A 22,383-nucleotide genomic window follows, 5' to 3' on the forward strand; every position below is an offset into this window, starting at 1 on the left:
CTTGCCTTTTTTGTGAGTCATGGTTTACTTTTGTATCAGAATCTCCCATTTTGAGACGGCTCGTTGTGTAACTGTCTCCTTCCCATTCACTCACCAACGTCTTGAAAGCACACACCACATGGGATGTTCACTGTCTGCAGCCCCCACCTTGAAATAGTCAAGACAGAATGCAGAAAAAGCAGATTGTTATATCACTTGAATTACTGAAGAAATATGACATGAAATATTATCTTTTCTTCAGCACTTACCAAGTGAAATTAACTGGCCCTTTGTTAAAAAAAATTGTATAACTCACTTACATGGATTATATAATTAATTAATTATAGAATTAAGATATCAGAATCCAGTGTGAGAATCCTACCTTATTGAAACTGTGGAAAATGGTGTTAATCAGTCATGGATTATGCCCAGAGAGCTCACTGATGGCCTCAGAATATTTCTTAAAATGGTACTCCGTGCAGTCAGTAGCAGTCAGTTAGAAATGGCTTTTGAGAAGGGATGAAAACGTTCAATTTTACTGACCCAAATAAAAATAATAGAGCAATGTGATTTTTGTTTGTTCCAGATTTATTTTTTAAATATTAAATATTTGGGGGTTATAGCTCTGAGCCAAAGACATGTTAAATCTATAAGAGACATTAGACTGAGTACAATAAGCTGGTCACAAAAGGGCAAACATGGTATGAATCCACTTATATGACAGACCAAGAGTAGTCCGATTCATAGAGACAGAAAGCCGAACGGTGGTTGCCAGGGGTTGGGGGAGGGAAAAATGGTTCCTTAGTGTTTAATGGGTACAGAGCTTCAATTTTGGAAAATGAAGAGGTTCTGGAGATGGATGGTGGTGATGGTTGCATGTTGCTGTGATTGGACTTAATGCCACTGAACTATACACTTAAAAATGGTTAAGACGGTAAATTTGATATTATATATATATTTTACCACAATGAAAAGAAATATATGAAGGGAGAACTTCGAGAATAAATGTCTTATGCAAAACCTGAACACGCATTTTGTTTGTAGCATCAAACCTGGGTCACTCCTGCTTATTATTTTGGCAATTTTGGTGTGCTTTATCCTCTCACCTACTGAAGCAATAAAGCTGGAACTCTGAGGAAGGCTGACATACCCAGGAGTGTGATCAGAGTAGACAATGACATCTGGAAAGTAGGAAGAGAAACTAAGTATACCTCTGACAGGTGTTGTCAAGAATCCCACAATAGGGTAACTTTAATGGTAAAGTCAACGTGCACAGTCCGGCCTGATGGAAAAAGGGAAAGCAACGCTGCTTGGCAAGCTGAGCAGAAGTGTGATTCTTGAGGGTAATGACAAGGTGAACGTGCGCTTAGGTCCCTGCGGTAAAAGTGGGAGTCCTTGCGGGTGTGGACCACACTTGCGCTTCTGCTCACGTTCCTGTGATTCCTGCGCGGGAGGCAGTTCGGAGGGGCCCCCCTTGCAGCCGTATGGAGCCTGAGAGCGGATGCCCATATTCAGTAGGCTTTTGTCCCCTGGGGTGTCTCCTGTGGGCTCCTGGCAGGAGCTTCGGGACAGGAGCTACGTGCGGGACAAGGGGCTGGGGTCTCGTTGCACACTGTGGCGCCAGCAGCGGGGGCGCCGAGCAGGGGGCTGGCTGAGCCGGGCCTCCGTCTCTTTCTCTCTCTCTCTCTCTCTCTCTCTCTCTCTCTCTCTCTCCCTCCTGCAGCCCCCAAAGCCGAGAATGAGGTGCCGTCGCCGGCCTCCTCCCATCACAGTAGCAACCAGCCGGCGTCGCTGACCGAGGAGAAGCGCACCCCGCAGGGCAGCCAGAACTCCCTGAACACGGTGAGCTCGGGCAGCGGCAGCACCAGCGGGATCGGGAGCGGCGGCGGCGGCGGCAGCGGTGTGGTCAGCACAGCAGTGCAGCCCTACGACGTGGAGATCCGGCGCGGTGAGAACGAGGGCTTCGGCTTCGTCATCGTGTCCTCAGTGAGCAGGCCCGAGGCCGGCACGACTTTCGGTGAGTGTCCCGTCCGCTCCCCCGCACCTTCCCCTGACGCCGGTGGCGAGCGTGTTGTGTTGCAAGGGCAAGATGACCAAATTCTCAGTAACAGAAATGCCTTCATGCTTTTCGCCGCAGGTAATTACAGTCTTAATTGGGGATGGAGAGTGTGTTCGGTAGCTTTTCCCTTCCTGAAGGTTGGAATTTTTTTTTTTTTAATCTTTCAGCTTCCATGCAGAATGCGTGTTCACATGCATACAACTTCGAGCATAAATGGAATTTGCATGAAATTTGATGAGCGACCCCTTGACAGTGTAGAGTGAGCAATCCTTGGCAAAGAATGCATTTGTGAGGTCCTTAGGATATCAAGAATAGCAGAAGCCTCACCAGGTGGAGGAGGTTTTGGAATAAGCTTATGGTGGTAAAAATGCCTAGGGAACAATACAAGTGTAAAGAGTAAACATGATCATGTGAAGTGCCCGGTCCAGTTTGTCTGTGTCCTTTCTCTACCCTAACCCCATCGGAAATTTTTAAATGTTAAATAATGTTTTTACCATTGTCTGCTTAAGAATCTAGTTAAGATCTGAGTTCAGAGCCATTTGTCTTCACGGTCCTTGAATCCCAGCAGGGCTGATTTTCCCGTCTCATCTGGATGTTGGGGGTTTCAGCAGAGTATGGAGAAATCCAATTGTCACCTTCTCAGAAGGTTAACTGATGGGTATACTAGCAGAGACAAACAGGACCCATGTGATTCCAAGAACCTAGTAATCTGTGAATCTGTTTCCTGTTAGAATGGATTATAAAAATGTACTCCAAATATGATCCATCTTCTTCATTAGATTAAAAAGTCACCTATTAATCCCCCAAGCACATTTGTTCATTAATACAGAATAGGAGGGGAGATGGGGAAGGGCTATGCAGGCTTTGAAATTTATACATTTCTATCCCCAAATGACTTGTCCACAAGAGTCCAATGACCTGTGTGTGGCCCAGGTCACTGCTTGCTAAGATCAGGCGAGGTGCTCCATCCCTTCAGCTTTCTGATCCGGTAGAACTCCCTTTACCTTTGTACCTTGCTTCCTGCTAAAGCCATTTCCCCTGAGGTCTGTTCATTAGGAGACTGAGTCAGTCAGGTCTATGCATGTGTGGCTGCAGTAACAAATGCCCGTTACTAACAGTGCTTTTGGGAGCTACATTAATAAAGTTATCACAGCATGTCATGAATGGATGACTGGACGCCAAGGCAAGGTTTTTGGGGTTTTATTTGAAAATTGATTCGGGGGACTTTTCTGCTTAATTTAAAAATCTAAAGAAAGGCAAAGGGAGGAAGAATTCCCATTGCTTTCTTCAGATCTACAATTTGATTGTCCCTATGCACCTCCTGATGTTCTCAGGATTTCAGAATTGTCAGTTTCACTTTTTACAATGAGATAGATATGTCAGGTGGGAGGCTATGTGTTATTTAATGAATACTGAACGTCTTCTTACAATTTGGTCTTTGTTTTCCTCTGGCTCTTCTTACAATAAACAAATTCAACTTTCCCTAATACCTTGCATGAGACTTCTGTTTCCAGCTGTGCAGAGCTTTCCTCACACCTGCTGTTTGACACCTTTCTCATGTGAGTTGTCCATGGAGAGGGGCTAAACTTAATCTGGACCTTGAATTTGAGTATGGAAGTCTAACAGACCTGCCTTTTGGGTTCCAAAAGACCGTTTGCTTCCTTTTTAAAGATTCTGTGGCCTTGACCTTACATGCAATGATAAACACTCAGGCAAATATGCCAAAATTCAAAGAAATTGTAATGTCTTCCCACATTTTATCCTCAAGGTCCAAATTATGACAGAATCGCCTATTCAGTTTCATTGTCTCCCACGTTCATTTTATCACCCTCTCCAAAAGGCGACTCACCTGCCTAACTAGCTTCACAGTCCTCAGAAAGATGAATTCTCAGAATAGGTAAATATGCATTTAGCTGCAGACCCTATGTCAGGACTGAAAGCCAATCTCCCACCCCTCTCTAGGAGTTAGCAGTACTCGTGGTCGTGACATGGGGTGAGTGCCTCAAAGTACACAAAAAGCTTTCCTCTTCACATGCACCTTTCCTGGTTTTCTTATTGTAGATGTGCAGTAACTGATCATGAGGAAGGAAACGATCAGAGTTTCCAAAGGGCTGAGGAAGGATTTGAACCTGGCTTTGGATCACTGCCCTTAGCCTAAGTAGATCCCAGGTTTTCAGAGTCCTTTGAGGGGATTTTTTTGTGAGAAAGGAGGAGGATTTCAGAGCTAATGAGCCACCGGGGCCTTACCCTGAAAGCATAGGCAATAGGCTGAATCAGGAACAAAGGTCATAAAAGGAAAAATAGGGGTCAAGGTTGGGTGGCTTTTTTGGCTCTTGTAATTATGCCTTTTTCCTAAAGCTTTCATCCTTCTGGAGAGAAGGCAGCAAGACTAAGTGCTTGTTCATTAGGTGTTTTCAGAGGGAATTTTGGCGGTAGCAGACTCTCCCGCCTCACCAGACGCCTAGTGATTCTTTTTTCTGGAGAAAGAACAAAACATTGGCAGAAGCTTGAACAGCATCTGGCAAAAATGAAGGGACGCGAACACAGAATGTGGAAGAACATCCACCCCAGCTCTGGGCTTCATATTCGCAGACCCAAAATAAGCCAACGGCGAGTTATTTTTGGGCTGTTGAGAACCTCTGAAGTTGCCAGCTATCACAAATTGTGTCAGCGATCGAAGGAGGGAAGCTGGGGTTTTCCCCACATTTGGAAGGGGGGCAGGGAGTGCAGCGAGGAGCGGCCCCCCCCACCCCGACAGGCCCTGAGTGTTGCCAATGTTTTGACCATCGGCACAGAGCTCTCCTTTAATAACATTTGCTTAATGCTTTACTTAATTAACACTTAACCTTCTCTTTCCCTTTTCAACCCTTTTTCTCCTCCCTTCGCTATATTCCCACGTAACTTAAAAAAAAACAAAAACAAAAACCTCAATATCAAAGCAGGCAATGCATGTGTGGCTATGCCTCACAAAATAGGTCGGATTATTGAGGGGAGTCCTGCTGACCGATGTGGCAAGCTGAAAGTGGGAGACCGGATCCTGGCAGTGAATGGATGTTCCATCACCAACAAGTCCCATTCAGACATTGTCAACCTAATCAAGGAAGCAGGAAACACAGTTACCCTCCGCATCATTCCTGGGGATGGTAAAGTATAACTCTTGTGTCTCTCATTCTCTCCCGAGCTCTTCCTGGGTCTCTCTCTCTCTCTCTTTCTCTGTCTCCCTCTCATCAGGATCCATGTCACTGAAGAATGTTGCTTTAGAGGCAGGCTTACCCATCCGTAACCGAGCATACCCATCCTATGGATGTAAGCCGTCCTTACCAACCCTTACCTCCCCCTCCCCTTTACCTAATCCTCTTTCCCTGTGACCCTGTCTTGCTGCAGATACAAACATTACAGAAAATCTTAACTTTCCGCATTTTATTTGGGTTTTGGTACCCTTGTCCTTACAATGATAGAGTGGTTCGAATACACAGGTGGTATAAGATCCTCTGATGTTCTATCTGGAAATGATTAAAGATTTTTTTTTTTAAATCACTAAAATTTAACTGTATGATGGGTGCCTGACTGGCTCAGTCAGTAGAGCATGCGACTCTTGATCTCAGGATCATGAGTTCAAGCCTTACCTTGGGTGTGGAGCCTACTTAAAATGAAATTAAATTAATCAAATCAAATCAAATTTTTAAACTAAAATTTAACTATGATATGGTAACATCACAAAACCTACACAATGACAATTCAGAGCCAATACTTCTTTTTTTTCCAGAATAAGTGAATATATGAAAGGTTTCTGTTGAATAAAGAGATCCTTAGGGTTTGTGCTTACTTGGTTTGTCTAATTTTTGCATGTGGTTGGAGAAAGAATAAAACCTCTTTTTTGATAGGTTATATCTACATTAAACTAGGCCTGTTCTTTTTTGTTAGTTTGCTTGATTATTTGGTTAAATTCAAATCTTGTTTCTTTTACACCATTGGTGATTCTGCCCCCTAGGGGACATTTGGCCTTGTCTGGGGTGGGTGCTAATGGCATTTAGTGGGTAAAGGCCAGGGATGCTTCCAAACATCCTACAGTATACCGGATAGCCCCCCACAATGTAAAGTTATACAGCAGAAAATATCAATATCCGTTATTCATATCTTTTTTAAGATTTATTTATTTTAGAGGGAGCGAGTGCAAAAGTGCATGGGAGGAGCAGGGGTCCAAAGGAGAGGGAGAATGAGAATCCTGAGTAGACTGCGCTGAGCACGGAGCTGAAACAGGATCTGATCTCACGATCCTGAGATCATGACCTGAGCCAAAATCAAGAGCTGATGCTTAACCGAGCGAGCCACCCAGGCGCCCCACTCATTATTCATATTTAATAAAAATGAAGTTGATACACTGATGTCACTAAGTATAGATTCTTCAGAGAATTAAGTCCTGAATACTGACTTCATGTTAAGCAGACTTTGCCTTTGGGAGGAAAGTGATACTTGTCTCAAATGTTTCAATGTCTTTTTTGTTTGTTATAACTATACATGTTATAAAATAAAATACGTATTCTCAAAGTCAGTATTTCTCAAGAAGAAAATGTGGTTTAACGAGATAGTGTGATAAAAATTCTATGTCCTTGGGGCGCCTGGGTGGCTCAGTCGTTAAGCATCTGCCTTCAGCTCAGGTCATGATCCCAGAGTCCTGGGATGGAGCCCCGCATCAGGCTCCCTGCCCGGCAGGGAGTCGGCTCCTCCCTCTCCCTCTGCTCCTCCGCCTTGCTCGTGCTTGCTCTTTTGAGTCCCTCAAATAAATAAATAAAATCTTTAAAAAAAATTCTATGGCCTTGATCGTAAAATAAAATCAGAGATTTTATCTGAAAATAATTCATCAAATGAGTATTTTTTATAATTGTTTAGAAAGTGATCCCTATTCGTTTCAAATTCAAGTGGTATAAACTGTGCCTCTCAGAAAAAAAATAAATCGTAAACCAAACAATAAATACTTGAAAATTGTCGGTTCCAAAACCAGAGAATTTTCTCTGAGCCAAAATACCCCATACCAAATGTGGAGGAAAAAAGAGCTCCTTGATTGCTGGTCTACTTCACCCTACCTCAGATGCATGGTTAGTAATTTACCATGTGGTTTGGAGTCCATTCCACCAGCTCACCACTCTGAAAGGCAAATTACAATTTAGGAATGTGGTCACAGGATGATAGAACATAGGTTCCTAATGGAAAGGATGAAGGAAGCCAGAAAAATTAAGTGAGAAGTGGTTGAGAGAGCCAAATGTAGTATATAAATTTAGACACATCTATCTACATGCTGTAAAGAGATTTCAAAAAACTAATCCAGAAGAAGGCAACACAGGCATTGAATTTGCTTTGTCTATATCGGTCAGTCTTAGTGTGGGAAGGATAATGTCCAAAGATGGAAGGAAGGAAAGAATGTATTCCTTGAGGGAAGGGCTTAGAAAAAGAGTTTGAAATCAGGAAAGATACAAATATGCAGAATCCAACTTATGCTACTGTGCACATACTAGGTATTGACTTAATTTAATAAAGTGCAATGGAAAAGTTTTAGAAAATCTGAACACCAAAATATGCAGTGCAAGGTGAATTACCCAGTAGCAGTTGTCAATAAAAAGGCAATTTTTTTTAAATTTCAGTACTTAGAAAATATAAAATTCAGGTAGACACACCACATACTCGCTTGACTAGAAGAAAGTAAACATGACAGCTAATTCAATGTAGTTGAGGACCGATGTGCTGCCCAGGATGTGATTTCATCCCAAGGTACTGCAGCCGTTCATTGCCATGATAATAAGACTCTTCATCAATTACTTTGTAAATTTTGGAAGCCAGGTAAAGGAAATCAGTTCTGACAGAGGGTGGATTTCTGATGCTTATCTTTTTAATGGGGCCAAAAATGGCCATCTTGGAAATTAAAATTGATGCAGGGGAGTCGGATTTCTGGAGAACTGTTGGAACAACCCAAGAGAAGTTTGCAAACACCTAGACAGAGTGGCCATTAATGAAGGTCTGATGAAGAGAGACACATGGCAGATCACTTGCTGTCTGCGAAGGTGTGTTAGACGTGGAGAACTGTAGAATAAAAGGGAGTGTATGTTAGGGACCTCTGCTCTCCTTCAAACCTTTCACACGAATGGTTAATTCATCAAGTAGCCCAAGACAGTGTTTGTGTTGTGGTCCTTGTGAGGAGACTGAAGTTCTTAGAAACCCATGTTATCCAGAGTACTGTTGTCAGAAACCCTGGCAGGCACTTCAAGGAGATGGGAAAACGTGCTCTTTTTTGGGCAGTGCTCGGAACCCACTCCGGATCCACTTGTTTCCCTAGCTCCTGCTGCCTGATTCTTTTTTCTTGTCATTGCTCACCTGGTACTTTTTCCAACTTACTTATCTCTGTACTTTCCCTAACTCTGCTTCTCCATTTTTCTGTGCCCTCCCTGTCTCCCCATTAGCTTCCTTCAACCAAGACCAGGAAACATGACTTTCCTTTATTTGGCTTACTCTGTTCCTAGAAGGCCTGCCTTCACAGGTCTTGGACAGGCCTCGATCAGGGGGTCCTCTCCATCTCTGCTTTTACTGTCTTTGGGACTAGAGTGGGAGGTGCAGTGGGGGGCAGAACATTTTCTCCTATGAGATATGGGCAAAGCATAATAAATACGTAAGGGCAGCACAGAAAGGCCCAGAGAATAGATGAACATACTGAATCTGAACTTGAAATTTGACAGGTCAGACACACATGTTTCCTACCACTTGCCTTCTATAGAAATAGTCTGTGAAATCTGGGTGGGAATGAGACTTTAATCAGAAAGGGCAGACCCTTGGCTTATTCAAACTGACACAGAACCGTCAGTATGAGTCAAGTTCTAGATAATGAAAATACTCATAAACTTAATAAATTACTTAAGTCTTAAATTTGTTCTTCAGATCACTCTGATTCAAAGTATTTGTTATATAGTAGGTAAGGGCATGGCAACCCAGACATTGCCATTTCCTTGGCAAAGGCATAGAATAGCATAAGTATCTTAATAGAAGGCTCTGTGGATATGACAGCTATAGCAAAGGGATAGGGCCAAAGGAACAGGGTTGCAACCATAACACGTTTTAAGTCTCCCAAAGTTTCGAATATTTATGGCATTCAAATTTTCAAACATTTCCTTTAGATATTTATTACATGTGTGTTTATGTATTCAAATATTTATGAAAGGAATGATTGTATCCTCTGTTCATTTGTTTGGCTTTGTAGTGTGGATTCCGTAAGGGATGCTAAAGGTATTAACATGAGGGCTAGGTTGGAATTGTGATCACTTGTCAGGGAGCTATTGAAACCCAGGGTAGAAGTTCCTGTCAGAAGTTAGTGCCCCGATTTAGCCCCACACCGTGACAGTACCTTGAGAGCCAGGATAGGCTTTGCTTGAGACACGATTGCTATGGAAAGTGTAGTAATACTCATTTTCATTCCTCTGGGAGAGCTAAAGTTGGTGTAAACACTGTTTAATAAAGGATGTAGGATACTTTCTGGAATTTATCATAAAAATAGCTAATCTGTCCATCTATCTTTGAGTTTTAAAAGTCACATACATTGACATTCATTCATAATACTGTGCTGGAGTAGGCTCTTTTATCAGGCCCTTGTTATATGAGGCAAGTTTTATTTTAGGATGGAGCTACAGATTTGTGATAATGGCCTTCATCTCTGTATTTTATAAAAAGCTAGAGAGAATTTCAACACAAAAAGTCTTGGTTTAATTCTAAATGAAGACTTAAAAGTTTAATAAAATAAGTATAACTTTATTGATATTTAGAAAGCATCCTGGAAATCCAGGGTATGCTGAAAATTATTTAAGTGCTTAGAAGATGGCTCATGAAATCTAGAGTCAGAGCAGGGTATTTTGCTTTTTAATTAAGCTATGATAGTTGGTGGTATTTATGTAGTAAAATAAAGGCACTGCTTATTTGAAAGGAACATACCAATTAGGTATGATTTCCTTGATACCAACACATAATTCCCTTGTAAATGGAAATAAGACTCTGGATGACTTTGGACATGTTACCTGCCTTTCCTTAGCCTAAATGTCTCCATCTGTAAAATGGGAGAATAATTGCACCAATTTCATCGAGTTGGAAGAATTAAATAGTGCATGTGGATCAAGCTTGGCACTTTGTAAATAATCAAGAAACGGTGGTTGTTCATAGATTAAGAAATACAGCGATAGGAGGAAAATTCAGTGAGCTCAAATAATCATTTGCATAAAAATGTTAATTTTTTAAATGCTTAAAGTTAATCTTCAATGCAAAACAGATTTGCGTATAAATATGCAGAAAATAGCAAATGAAGGATAGGAGGCAGATCAATAAAAGAATTCTATTTATATGTGTATTGAGTGATTATCTGTCATATCTCATCAAATCATGGAAGCGCAGAAATTAAAAAAAAAAAAAAATTTCAGAATGAGATCTGATTTGCCTTGAAAAACCCTGGCTACCAAAAACACACAAGAACTCGAAAGGGGAACTCCTGCACAATTCAGTAATTATAATCACTTTAATTATAAGGAAACGTTCTTTTTGGTATCCTGATTATGATTTCCCCATGGCCCGAACAATCTTGTGATTTCCCAGAGAGTCTCCATAAAATTAATTACAGTGAGCAATATGAATTTTTTTTAAAGGACCAATACATGGGTTGATGAAAATTCTGGTGAATCATATCGATAGGCAGTGCAGTCTCTTAGTCCATTGTTCTGACACAGTGGGTGTACTTTATGGAAAATCACATAGATTTATCAACTTGGTTGTGCCAGTTAACTACACCCATAAAAATGTACTAATAATATGGTTTTAATATTGTGATAACAGTAATCAACACATGCTCCCAATAAAAAATGTGCTAATCATCTTTTGTATGGTTTTTATGTGCCAGGCACTATCCCAAACACTTTGCTCTCAGATAATCTTTACATGAATTTTCTTAGATACTCCTGTTGTCCCGCATGTACAGAAGAGAAAACTGACTCATAGAAAGTTTAAGTGACTTTGCATAAGTCCCAGCCAGGAAATTGCAGAGCTGGGGGGTGCACATAGCCAGACATTCTGAGCCTGGAATCTGACCTCCTAGTAGGACTTTATGCTAAGCTGCCTCCCGTGAAGCTTGAGAAGCACCACCTCCCCTGCTCAGGGGATTGCAAGGTATATTGGCATAGTAAAGGCTCTGAGGACGCTCAGAGGCAAAACAAAATACAGATACACAAAAACACTTCCCTCTATTTCACCCATTATTTCTCATCCTTAATTGACCACAGGTTCTTCTCCCTCAGAATCTGTAGGTTTAAACAGACAATGGGAAACTTGTCCTAAAGATGAATTGGATTCACTTTATAGTTTACTTGATCTAGTTACATTTTCTTCTTAAACTTGTGCCTTAGCTCTCAGCATCATGGGCTTTATAGGTGGAATATAGACTGTTAAAATCATAATTCCAACTTTCCCATTTTGCAGAGAGTTTAAGTTCCCATGATAATAAATCAAAAGTAGAAGTGGTAGCAAGGGCCATAGCTACAATAAAGGTGTATTGGGTGCTTACTGTATGTCAGGTACTGTACTAGGCTTTCCATATAATTTTTTTTGTGTTTTTTTATTATGTTAATTACCATACATTACATCATTAGTTTTTGATGTAGTGTTCCATGACCCAATGCTCCATGCAGTATGTGCCCTCTTTAATACCCATCACCAGACTAACCCATCCCCCCACCCCCAAGCTTTCCATATACTTTCATCAAAGAACAGAGTTATGTTATCATCCCCTTCTATCAGATGAGGGAAATAAGGCATACAGCTAACGAGTAGGGGAAGGGGGATTGGATCTCAAGCCTGTGATTTTAACTGTGTAATGAAATAAAATAATAGGAAGCCAGACCCAAGCTGAAATAATATCCTTAGGAAATTAAAATGGAAGACCACAAGTAATTGGCATTTCTGGGATGCCCTGTCACCCAGGACTACAGTGGAGAAGAGATGTAGTCCAGGTATCCCAGGTGAGACTACTTAACACATTTTCCCATAGAAACTTTGTTATACATTATGGATGTATATATGTAATCTGCAGGCATTAGGATGCCTACTCTGAACCACAGGACTCCTAGAAACTTACAGACTTCATTGCACACTATGAATTAAATAGGCATTCATAGGCTAATTCTTAGAACCTAATGACCATATTTAGTATTTTCTTGATGAGAAAATATATGCCAAGTTCCAAATAGTCGACCTAAAAAATAAATACTAAAAGAGCAACTTCCTCATAGCTGCTTGCTATCTGCCTTGATCTTAATGGAGAAATAATTAGTAAAAGACTATATAACCATTACTATATAAGTGATTATATTTTAATATATGCATGTTGGTATGCAGTCTATAGGGCATGCTCATTACATTAGGGTGGCTTCATAATTTACACAACTTATGTTTATAAACTCTGGCTCTAACTAATGCAAGTTTAGAAATTAATCTTTCCTCAGTGATACTAGAGGAGATCTGTGAAGAACTCCACATTTTCAGTTGTTTTTCATTAAAAGCAATGGGGAAGAAGGTAGATGTGTGTGCGTGTAGTTAACAAGATGTTAGCACACTTCTGATTTTAATATTCACCTGAGGAAATCAAGCAGACTCACTAAATATTGCTGGTAAATTGCAGGAAACATTAGTCTGTAACATTCTGGGGAGAAGAGCAGCACCGGTGTGCAATGTTTTGACACGGGACTGCCATTTTTAAGTGTCAGGGAGGGAGGGAGAGGGGGAGAGACACCTCCTCCTCCCTTGGCTACAATTCTAGAGTAGCATGTTGTGGGGCAAACTCTTTAGTTCATCTGTGGGGATATCATTTGGGAGGAGGGTAATGGGGACATACGTGCCTCATATCACAGAAGATCTTAGAATGATTCTTTTAAGTCTTCGTAGTTTAGAAGTTCATGTCAGAATTGCTTCAAACAGTGACAGAGAAACTAGACTTGTCATTCATATATGGCACTTCTGCATCCCTCCTGGTTTGATGATCTCTTCTCCAGGGCCCTCATTCTGTTATGCTCTGTCTCTCCCTGCAGAGTCTTCAAATGCTACTTTGCTGACCAATGCAGAGAAGATTGCCACCATCACCACCACACACACCCCTTCTCAGCAAGGGGCCCAGGAGACCAGGTCAGACATTGCTTTAGTTGCTTTTGTTAGGTTTAAGGGAAAAAATTAACTCCTGGCCTGATGATACTCATCCTTGATTCTTTTTTTCCTATTTCCCCATGGTTTGCTTTTACATTTATTTCTCTCACTTTGGCAGGAATACCACCAAACCAAAGCCAGAATCTCAGTTTGAGTTCAAAGCACCCCAGGCAGCACAGGTGAGAGCCATTCTTCTTTTTTCTCTGTTTACTTTGTACATTTCCTTCCAACTTTCTGAAGCTGTTTTTATGAGATATCTTTTATAAGATACCCTCAATTAAAATAAATAACCTTTTGTGAGAGGATGTACTAAATATGTACTCAAATTTAATTGTCTAGGAAATGACATTTTATTTTACTACCTTTGAAAAATATTCCTAGATATCCTTTTTAGGTGGGAAAAAACAAACAAAATAAAAAAAAACCATAATTGTCTCAGGGACTGGCCATCAGAGAAAGAGCAAAATTGCTAATATCTACTCACGGTATTCATAACTGTGTTTATGCCAAGAAAATGTCTTTTTTTGTTAAGGTGTTTCTCAGCCTTGTGAATTTCAGGTGAGACCCATAGAGCTAACTGCCCGTCCCACAGGGTAGGAATAGGGGATGCACAAACATGCAGGTGAAGCAAATATGGGAAAAGCAAATATGGTTGAGCAGGTTCATTTTGACTGGCCTTCTTAGAGCCTTCAGCAATCCATTCATGCTTCTCAGCCAGGGTAGCAGCCACTCCCCAGATGTGAGGAGGTCGTTGTTGGTGTCCTAGTGATAGACTCTGCTGCCGTTTTCCAGGCGTGGGGCACGGAGGGTGAACATTCAGCACTGTGCAGGATGGTATTGTGTAATGACTTTCCCTGCCACAAATACAATCTGTGGCCTCCCTGATTAAATTTTAATATATCCATGTTGAGGTGCAGGCTACAGGCACTCTCATGAATGTTTTCAGATTCTGCATCTGCAAACTTCTAAGATGAATGAATATTAATAAACAATTGAGAATCACCAAGAGAAGGATAGAGACCATGCCTTTTTGTCAAATCACCATGACAGAGAATATTTGGAAAGAGGTGGGAAGAAATATGGGCAGATATATGCTCACCCCCAAATGATTACATTTTGGTTTTTTTAAATAGGAGCAAGATTTTTACACTGTGGAACTGGAAAGAGGAGCCAAGGGATTTGGCTTTAGTCTTCGAGGGGGCCGAGAATATAACATGGACCTCTATGTTTTGCGCTTAGCAGAGGATGGTCCAGCAGAAAGGTGTGGAAAGATGAGGGTAAGTAGGAAGACGGGTCTGGACAAATAAGTCATCTGCAGTGACTTTTTGACATGACGCAGCTAGAACCTTCTTGTTCCTGAGAACTGCATTTTCTACTGTTTTCAGGACACTAAATGCACGACTCCCACTCCGTAAATCTCTCCCTAAAGCATAGTTGGTGGTAGCTGCTCAAGTTAGGTGAGCCCTTTTAACTCTTCAGGGTGGAATGAAGGATTGAAATGACTTACAAATTTATTGAAATAAATACTTTCTCAATCCCAGTCCCATAGTTCTTATACTTAATCTCATAAGGCAGGCACATCACCTCACAAGAAATCCTAGGTATACCAGGATGCTTACAGAGCAGGGAAGGCGTGTAGTCCTGTAGGTTCTGGGTGATGAGCTCCATTCAGTCTCCAGCTAGTCACCAGCTGTGTTACCTGAGCCTCAGGAGCAGGTCAGCTCTGCCCCAGCAAAGGGCCAGCAGCTCCATGGCATGAATATTCCTGGTTGCTCTGTAGTAGTCGAACCTGCAAATTTCAAATATACAAATGCCAAAAAGATCACTCTGTTCTGTTTAGATATCTCATATCTGTTACTATGCATGCATATGTCACTTCCCTGGGGGGATCAGGTGGTTTAAAAAAAAAAAATCATGTCATTATAGAGAAGTCACTTAGATTGAGGCATATGCATAGGGAGCAATTTGCTACAAAAGAAAAAAATCAAGACAGCCAGAACAAGAAAGGAAAAAAGCACATGGAATTGGTCCAGAGCAAAGAGGGGATAAAATAGTGACCAAGGGTAGGGAACTTAATATTTGTATGTAAGGCATAATATTGCTTTTTAAGTTTTTTCAGATTGAATTTTTAAAAAAGATTTATCTATCTATCTATCTATTTATTGAGAGAGAAAGAGCTGGGGAGGGGCAGAGGGAGAGAATCTCAAGCAGACTCTCTGCTGAGCACGGAGCCCAACACAGGGCTTGATTCCCGTGACCCTGAGATCATGACCTGAGCTGAAATTGAGAGTCAGACACTTAATCGACTGAGCCACCCAGGCGCCCCCAGATTGAATTTTTAATGAGTGGGTTTTTTTTAGTTGAGAAAGTAGACCATGAAAATGGCTATAGAAAATTAGTGAAAAGTGGTACATATTTTAAAATATAGTTTCTAAAGTCAAACCATATTACCAATTTCTTGTATATTCTTTTGTGCATATATATGTACAATTTGTGCACATAGGAATAGAGACACTATATACGGCTTTTGTTTAAATTTTAAACACATGGGGTATGCTTTTCCATGTCCTTGCTTACTGAAAAAAGTTTCTGATTGAACGAACTGTCATTATCATGCTATTTCGTATTATGCTGTATAGTTCACAGGACACATTTACGTGTCTTATCCAATTTGGTCCTCACACCTTGGTAGGGATGGGTTGTTAACATCCCCTTTTATGGATGAGAAAGTGAGTTCCAGGAAGTTAAAGGATTTGAGCAAGATTAGTTAGCTAATAAGTGACAGGACTCAAATTTAAGGCTTTAATCTCCAAAGCCAGTGCTTTTCCTTTTCTGCCTTCTGGAAAATAAGCTCCCTGAGCGTATTTTATCTCCAGTGCCCTATAATAGTAGCTGACACATAGTAAATGCCACATCTGTGTATCAGTCAGGGTTGTGGTCTCATCAGAAAACTCACCCGGGGAGGGACACCTGGGTGGCTCAGTCGGTTGGACGACTGCCTTTGGCTCGGGTCGTGATCCCAGGGTCCTGGGATCAAGTCCCGCATCGGGCTCCTTGCTCGGCGGGGAGCCTGTTCTCCCTCTGCCTGCTGTTCCCCCTGCTCATTCTCTCTTTCTCTCTCTCTCTGACAAATAAGTAAAATCTTAAAAAAAAAAAAAAAGAAAGAAAGCTCACCTGGGGAAGCATTTGCTTCTAAGCTCACTCACAGGGTTGTTGGCAGGATTCGTTGCCTCTTGGGCAGTTGGGCCTAGCTCTCCCTCATTTCCTTATCATGAACTCTGTGGGGCAGCTCACCACATGCATCAGAGTGAACAAATGAGACAATAAAAGAGGGGCACATAAGACAGAAGCCAAAATTATTTTGTAACCTTATCTTTGAGCTGACATCCCTTCCCATTTGCCAGAAGCAGGTCACTAATTCCAGCCCACATTTGAAGGGAGGGAGATTACACAGGATATGAATGTAGGGAGGAAAGGATTGACGGGGTGGGGGAGGCATCCTAGAAACTGCCTACCACATCTTCTTTTCCTGAACAATTAATATTCCCTTTACTGCTTCATCTTTTTTTCCCTTAGCACTTAACACTTTCCAACATACACGTATGTCTCTAATTTTGTTGTTAATTGTCTTCCATTAGCATGTCATCTCCATGAGGGCAGGAATTTTTTTTGTTTCCTTACCTGCTGAATCCTAAGCAACAAGAGATTTTCTGGAATATACTCAATAAACAGTAAATCACTCAATGAAAGAATTTTAAAGCATAAAGCACCTTGATAGCTGGTCAGACCCTTTGTGACATTATCACTCTTGTCTCTTGCTTTGGCAGATTGGTGATGAAATTTTAGAGATCAATGGCGAGACCACCAAAAACATGAAGCATTCTCGGGCTATAGAACTGATTAAGAATGGCGGCCGCAGGGTGCGTCTGTTTCTGAAGCGGGGAGACGGCTCAGTACCAGAATATGGTGGGTCAAACTATGAAAACCTTCCTTCCTTCCCTGGCATGACTCCATGAATTTGTCTCCAGAACTGCAGCAGGAAAGTCTTTTTGTTTTCCCCCTATTCACCAGTGTCTCACCAGCCTTTCGCACCATGTGATTATTTGCCTCGCTTGTTCTGAAATCTCTACACATTTCATCCTTTTGCTTGCTTATGTGGACCGGGGCGTGGCCTAAGACAAGATCTCCATAGCCCCCTTTCTGATAAGCAGAGAGAACATTTTGTCTAGTCCAACCAAGAGCAAAGGAATGTTTGTTGGAACTGTGCCAAACTGTTTCTCAGATCCAATTGTTAGCACAAACTGACTATACTCCTTTTCAGAAGCAGGAAAGCAGGTTTCCTGAATGATATGTTGAGGCACAATTCTCCTTTATTTTTTTCTTTTTTTTTTGATTCCTTGATGTTTTTACATAAGAGGTGTGAAATTTTTGAGATGATTTGGGGGCCTTGCTCACCTCCTTTATGCTCTGTATATGACACTTCTGCATATCCCCCTTGCTGGTCCCTCTCCCCAGTCAGACCACCTGAGCCCACTACTATAAGACAAACAAAACTGTTGATATATTAGCCATATGTTTTTAGATGAAAAAGGATGAAATAGATTCCCAGTGCTCATCATGAGGGAAACATGTTACTATACCTTTCCTATGGGGAAAGCCAGGTTATACATAGAGTTCCTTTGTCATATGTGTAGACATGATTTGAGTAAACAGCAATGATCTTTACCTAGCGTAGTCTTCTGATGGCAAAATATTGTATATTAAATGATTATGTCCTATTCATTTGAGAGTCTTGTTTAAAATTTAAAAAGAAAAAAAAAAAAGCTATGCCCTAGATGTAGGGCTTTTCTTCCCAACCAAAGGTCTACAGAAGTTTCTATAGAAACTGTGATTGAATGGTCCCCATATACGTTGGTCCCCTTTATTAGGGATTGATCTGTTATCACTCTTTTCTGAAAGTCATTCTGCATAATTCCCAGTTGCATTTTGGGCTTGATGAGATCCTTAATTCAGATGCAGCTCACAGAGAAGGATAACCCCTTTAAAGGACAGCCTTCCCAGGTGTTGGACACTCATATACAGGTGTAAAATACAAGGGGCCCGAGGTGGGGGGATGGAGGCCATCAGATGAGGCCCCTTTAGACATGGCAACCACAGGGGAGGTGTTTTGATGTTGAGATGCCACAGCTGTGCACTGTACTGAATCTCTGACCATAGGTGTATCAATGCCACTGAAACTGTGTAACATTGTCTCCCTTTTCTGTCTCCCCTATGCTTCTGTTGGATGTGATATTTCATTTGAGAATCATCGTCAGTAACCTGTGTACCTTCTCAAAACCTATGTCTGTTGCACTGAGGATGAAAATCCAGCACTAACAAATGTTCTTTGGGCTAAAAATAAAGATCCTTTAAATACTCGCTTTTTCCAAGAAGGCTTGAACATGCCAGAGTTGTGCTGCTGTAATGTGTCCCTGTGTCACTTGGACTGAATCTCTCTAATTCTATCGATTAGAGTCACAAATGGGTTATAATATGTTAAGTTCCAATATTTTTCTGACTTGATTGGAACCTGCTTCTCTGTGAGGCTATTTTTGTAATGAGTTTTTTGTACTTAATTTAACTGCCGCGGTCTTCAAGGGTGGGGGAGGGAGGGAACTTCGGTCCTTTGTTGTTTATTGTTAATGCTCTCCTAGGCCAGCTTGTCATTGTTCCAGTTGTTTGAAAAAAAAAAGAAAAAAGGGTGCATCCATTGTCTGGGTTCTTGAGTCACCTTATATGGCTGTCTAAAAAATGTCACTGTTCTGATTGCGGTCTCTGCAGCCTTATTTGAGTTTTGCCTTAGATTGTCTAACTGGACAAATAAACTCTCTTTGCCCTATGTTAACAAATGCAGATTTTTTTTTCTTTCCTCTTTGTTATAGGGAATCTAAATGTTCAACTTTTCTCTTTCTCTCTTTCTCTTTCTCTCTGACTGTTCTTGGTGCTGGGCCCTTCCCTTCTACAGCGATGATACCTCCTAATCTCGCTGCATGTATGAGAAATGAAAAGCTCGGGGAGGCTTGCTTCTACCTTATGGGCCATAATCAAACTACGGTTTGTAGCTCAATCAATACTAGGTGTTTCTGTGCTGTGGCCTAATTTCCTCATTGCTTCTGCTTAGTTCTATTTTGATATGTTTGGCAATTCATTCTGAACACCCTGCGTTCTTTGAATTGTAAGTACACCACCGACCCTACTGAAATCTTCCTGTCCCTTATCTTAAAAGTAGGTGTAAGAAACCCCGAGGTTAGGTTTGTGAGAGCGATCTAAGCACCTATCCTTACCCAAAGCTTAAAACGACTTTGTAAGCTCCTGTTTGTGTTAATTCTAGGACCCAGCATTCAGAAAGAGCAAACCTCCCATCACAGAGCCCTCCCCTAGGTCGGTAAGGCTTTGATAGACAGAAAGGTGACATGTCCTACCTCGCTCTCCTTTGGGAAACTACAGCCCATGGGCCAAATCTTGTCTGCAGCCTGTTTTTCTTAGTAAAGTTTTATTGGCACATGACCACGCCCATTTCTTTTATGAATTGTCTACAGCTGCTTTTACACTCTTCTCCAGTTAAGTACCTCTCACAAACTACACAGCTGGCAAAGCCAGAAATGTTTACTCTTTGGCCCTTTACAGAAAGTTTACAAACCCTGCTCTAGGCTATCTTCCTGTTTTTATTAAAACCCCACCCTGGGTTTTGGGAGATCATTCATGAAACAGATTGTTTAATGTTGACCTTGTTGCCTCATGAAAGATCCTTAAAGAGTTCCTGTGATTCCTTCATCTCTGTGACTGTCACCCTGGTTCACTCGGCAGCACATCATTTCAGGTGTCTTGCCGGGAATCGTGTAACGTGTCTAACTGACTGGGCTTAGCTGCAGCAAGAGCATCCCTGCTTTGAAAAGCGCTCTCATAATGTCAGGGTGCTACTTAAAACATTGGCCATGTCATTTCAAATAGTTTAATAATAAATAGGACCCCCCCCCACCATGGGCTGCTCTGCTTTTAAATCTATAGATATCTTGATGTTGTAAGAAGCAGTGCAGTGAGTCCTCAGCTCCTGGATGCAGTTAGGGCGACCTTGTGTAGCATAAGGAAAATTGTCTCTGAAAGGCTGTATCTGAACCCCGTGTAATGTCAGACATGCCCCTGACAACCTCTCTCCCACTCCCTTTTGTCAGGAAACGCCACGTTTTGAAAACAGTTTCTTAAACTTACCCAAAACTAGAGAAAAGTGTTGAATAAAATTCACAAAGGTAGAGAGGATGTTTAATGGACCCTCACATACATGTCACATTTGGCAGTCATCCACATCTGGCCATGTTGCCTCTATAATCCCCTTTGCCCACCACCCTGGAGTTTGTTTGTTGTTGTTGTTTTTAAGAAAAGTGTTTTAAAATAGAAATGTACTTTGCATAAAATGCTTAAAACCTGAGTGTACAGCTCAGGCTTTTTTTTTTTTTAACCTCTATAAACACCCATTTTAATCACCCAGATCAAAATATAGACTCTTTTACATCCCCCAGACCCCCAGAAAGTTTCCCTCATCCCCCTCCAGGTCAATAACCTAGATTACTTTTAAGCAAATTAAATTAAGGATTCTTTAAAGAAAAGAATGTTTTCTCTCATGGGGGCCTGGGCGGGAAGAAGGGTGGGCAGGGGAGAAGGCTTGATGGGTGGGAAAGAAGAGCAAGAGGTAGTTAAGGTGGGGACTTTCCGATACCACTAGATACACTGTTTGGGTTGTGCCTTTAAAGACTAAAATCGTGACTGATGCTGTAAGTTCCTTAATGATCTATGTCTGGGGTGTAGCCATGAGCAGCTAGATGCAGAAAGCCACAAGTACTAAGTTTTTAACCTTCACTAGTTGCAGTTAGACTTAACCAGGATTCAGTCGGCTTTGATTCTGACTGCTTTAACAGTTGTTTGCTTGTTGTGACTAATGAGATCTCAGGCGTGGGAGTGGGGACAGGAGCCGAAGGCCCTCGATACCAAACTGTGGCTCTCCTTTCTTTCCTGGCAGACCCCAGCAGCGACCGGCACGGCCCCGCCGCCGCCGCCGGTGCACAAGGGGTTCCGGAAGTGAGGGCCGCGCCCCCCGACCGCCGACCGCATCCATCATTGGAGTCCAGTTACCCACCCGATCTTCACAAATCATCACAGCATGGGGAAAAGCGGGCACACGGGAAAGACCCAAAAGGCAGCAGAGAGTATAGCAGACAACCCAATGAGCATCACACATGGAATGGAACTTCTAGAAAACCCGACAGTGGGGCTTGCCGACCCAAGGACCGGGCACCGGAGGGATGGAGAGAGGCGCCCCCGGAGCGGATGGTGACCAACGGCCCCAAGAGGAGGTCCCCGGAGAAGCGCAGAGAAGGCACCCGCAGCGCGGACACCACTTTGGAGAGAAGGGAGAAGCACGAGAAGAGGCGGGAGCTTTCTCCGGAGCGGAGACGCGAGCGCTCGCCCACCCGCCGAAGGGACAGCTCGCCCAGCCATCGCAGGAGGTCCCTCGAGAGACTCTTGGATCAGAAACGGTCGCCAGAGCGCAGGAGGGGGAGCTCGCCAGAGCGGAGGGCCAAGTCCACCGACCGCCGGCGGGCGCGGTCCCCCGAGCGCAGGCGCGAGCCGTCCCTGGAGAAGAGGAACAAGGAGGACCGAGTGAGCCACCGAGGAAGGGAAGAGCCCAGTGCGAAAGCGGATGCCGGCCGAAGCTCCAGACACGCCCCCGAGCAGAGAAGGCGACCTTACAAAGAATGTAGTACCGACCTCAGTATCTGAGACGCTGAGGCACAGTCCAACCTTTACCGTGTCAAAGGTTCTAAGAGGAAGGTCACAAACCTGAAATAATTTAGTTTCTTACCTGGTGAAGCGTCTGACACCCGATGATCCTATGAAGAGCAACAAACATTTTATGCATTTGAAATCTTATAAGAAAAAAATATATATATGAAAAGTGTTGTGCCTGATGTATAATATTAAAGAAAGTATTTTTAAATGCGTACTTTTTTGGAAATTATTTGCCAAATGCTGCCCCGAAGAGATACACATTTTGTTTCTACATAAACTGTAGAATTGTCAAGAATTGTTCCCTTTTGGGG

General features: G+C 42.1%; 1 protein-coding gene across 6 annotated transcripts in view; it reads left to right on the forward strand.

Annotated features, from left to right (window-relative positions):
- The window catches only part of MAGI1 (membrane associated guanylate kinase, WW and PDZ domain containing 1), a 607,822-nt gene extending 585,672 nt beyond the window's left edge, over positions 1–22,150 (forward strand). For 2 of the 6 annotated variants that reach the window (XM_028110472.2, XM_028110470.2), the window contains 8 exons: positions 1,703–1,996; positions 4,981–5,181; positions 13,138–13,231; positions 13,368–13,428; positions 14,383–14,526; positions 17,077–17,215; positions 19,254–19,342; positions 21,303–21,365. In XM_028110472.2, coding sequence (XP_027966273.1) covers positions 1,703–1,996; positions 4,981–5,181; positions 13,138–13,231; positions 13,368–13,428; positions 14,383–14,526; positions 17,077–17,215; positions 19,254–19,342; positions 21,303–21,365 — 1,085 coding nt within the window. Of the gene's footprint in view, positions 1–1,702; positions 1,997–4,977; positions 5,182–13,137; positions 13,232–13,367; positions 13,429–14,382; positions 14,527–17,076; positions 17,266–19,253; positions 19,343–21,302 lie in introns of those variants that run through there. The other 4 variants (XM_028110471.2, XM_088027661.1, XM_028110469.2 and 1 more) reach the window with 4 other exon arrangements.
- Positions 22,151–22,383: the final 233 nt, after the last annotated feature.

The sequence above is a fragment of the Eumetopias jubatus genome, unplaced genomic scaffold (genome assembly GCF_037043125.1).
Source record: "Eumetopias jubatus isolate StellerSeaLion01/CBP00866 unplaced genomic scaffold, mEumJub1_p1.0 scaffold_1, whole genome shotgun sequence".
In the NCBI taxonomy this organism is placed as follows: Eukaryota; Metazoa; Chordata; class Mammalia; order Carnivora; family Otariidae; genus Eumetopias; species Eumetopias jubatus.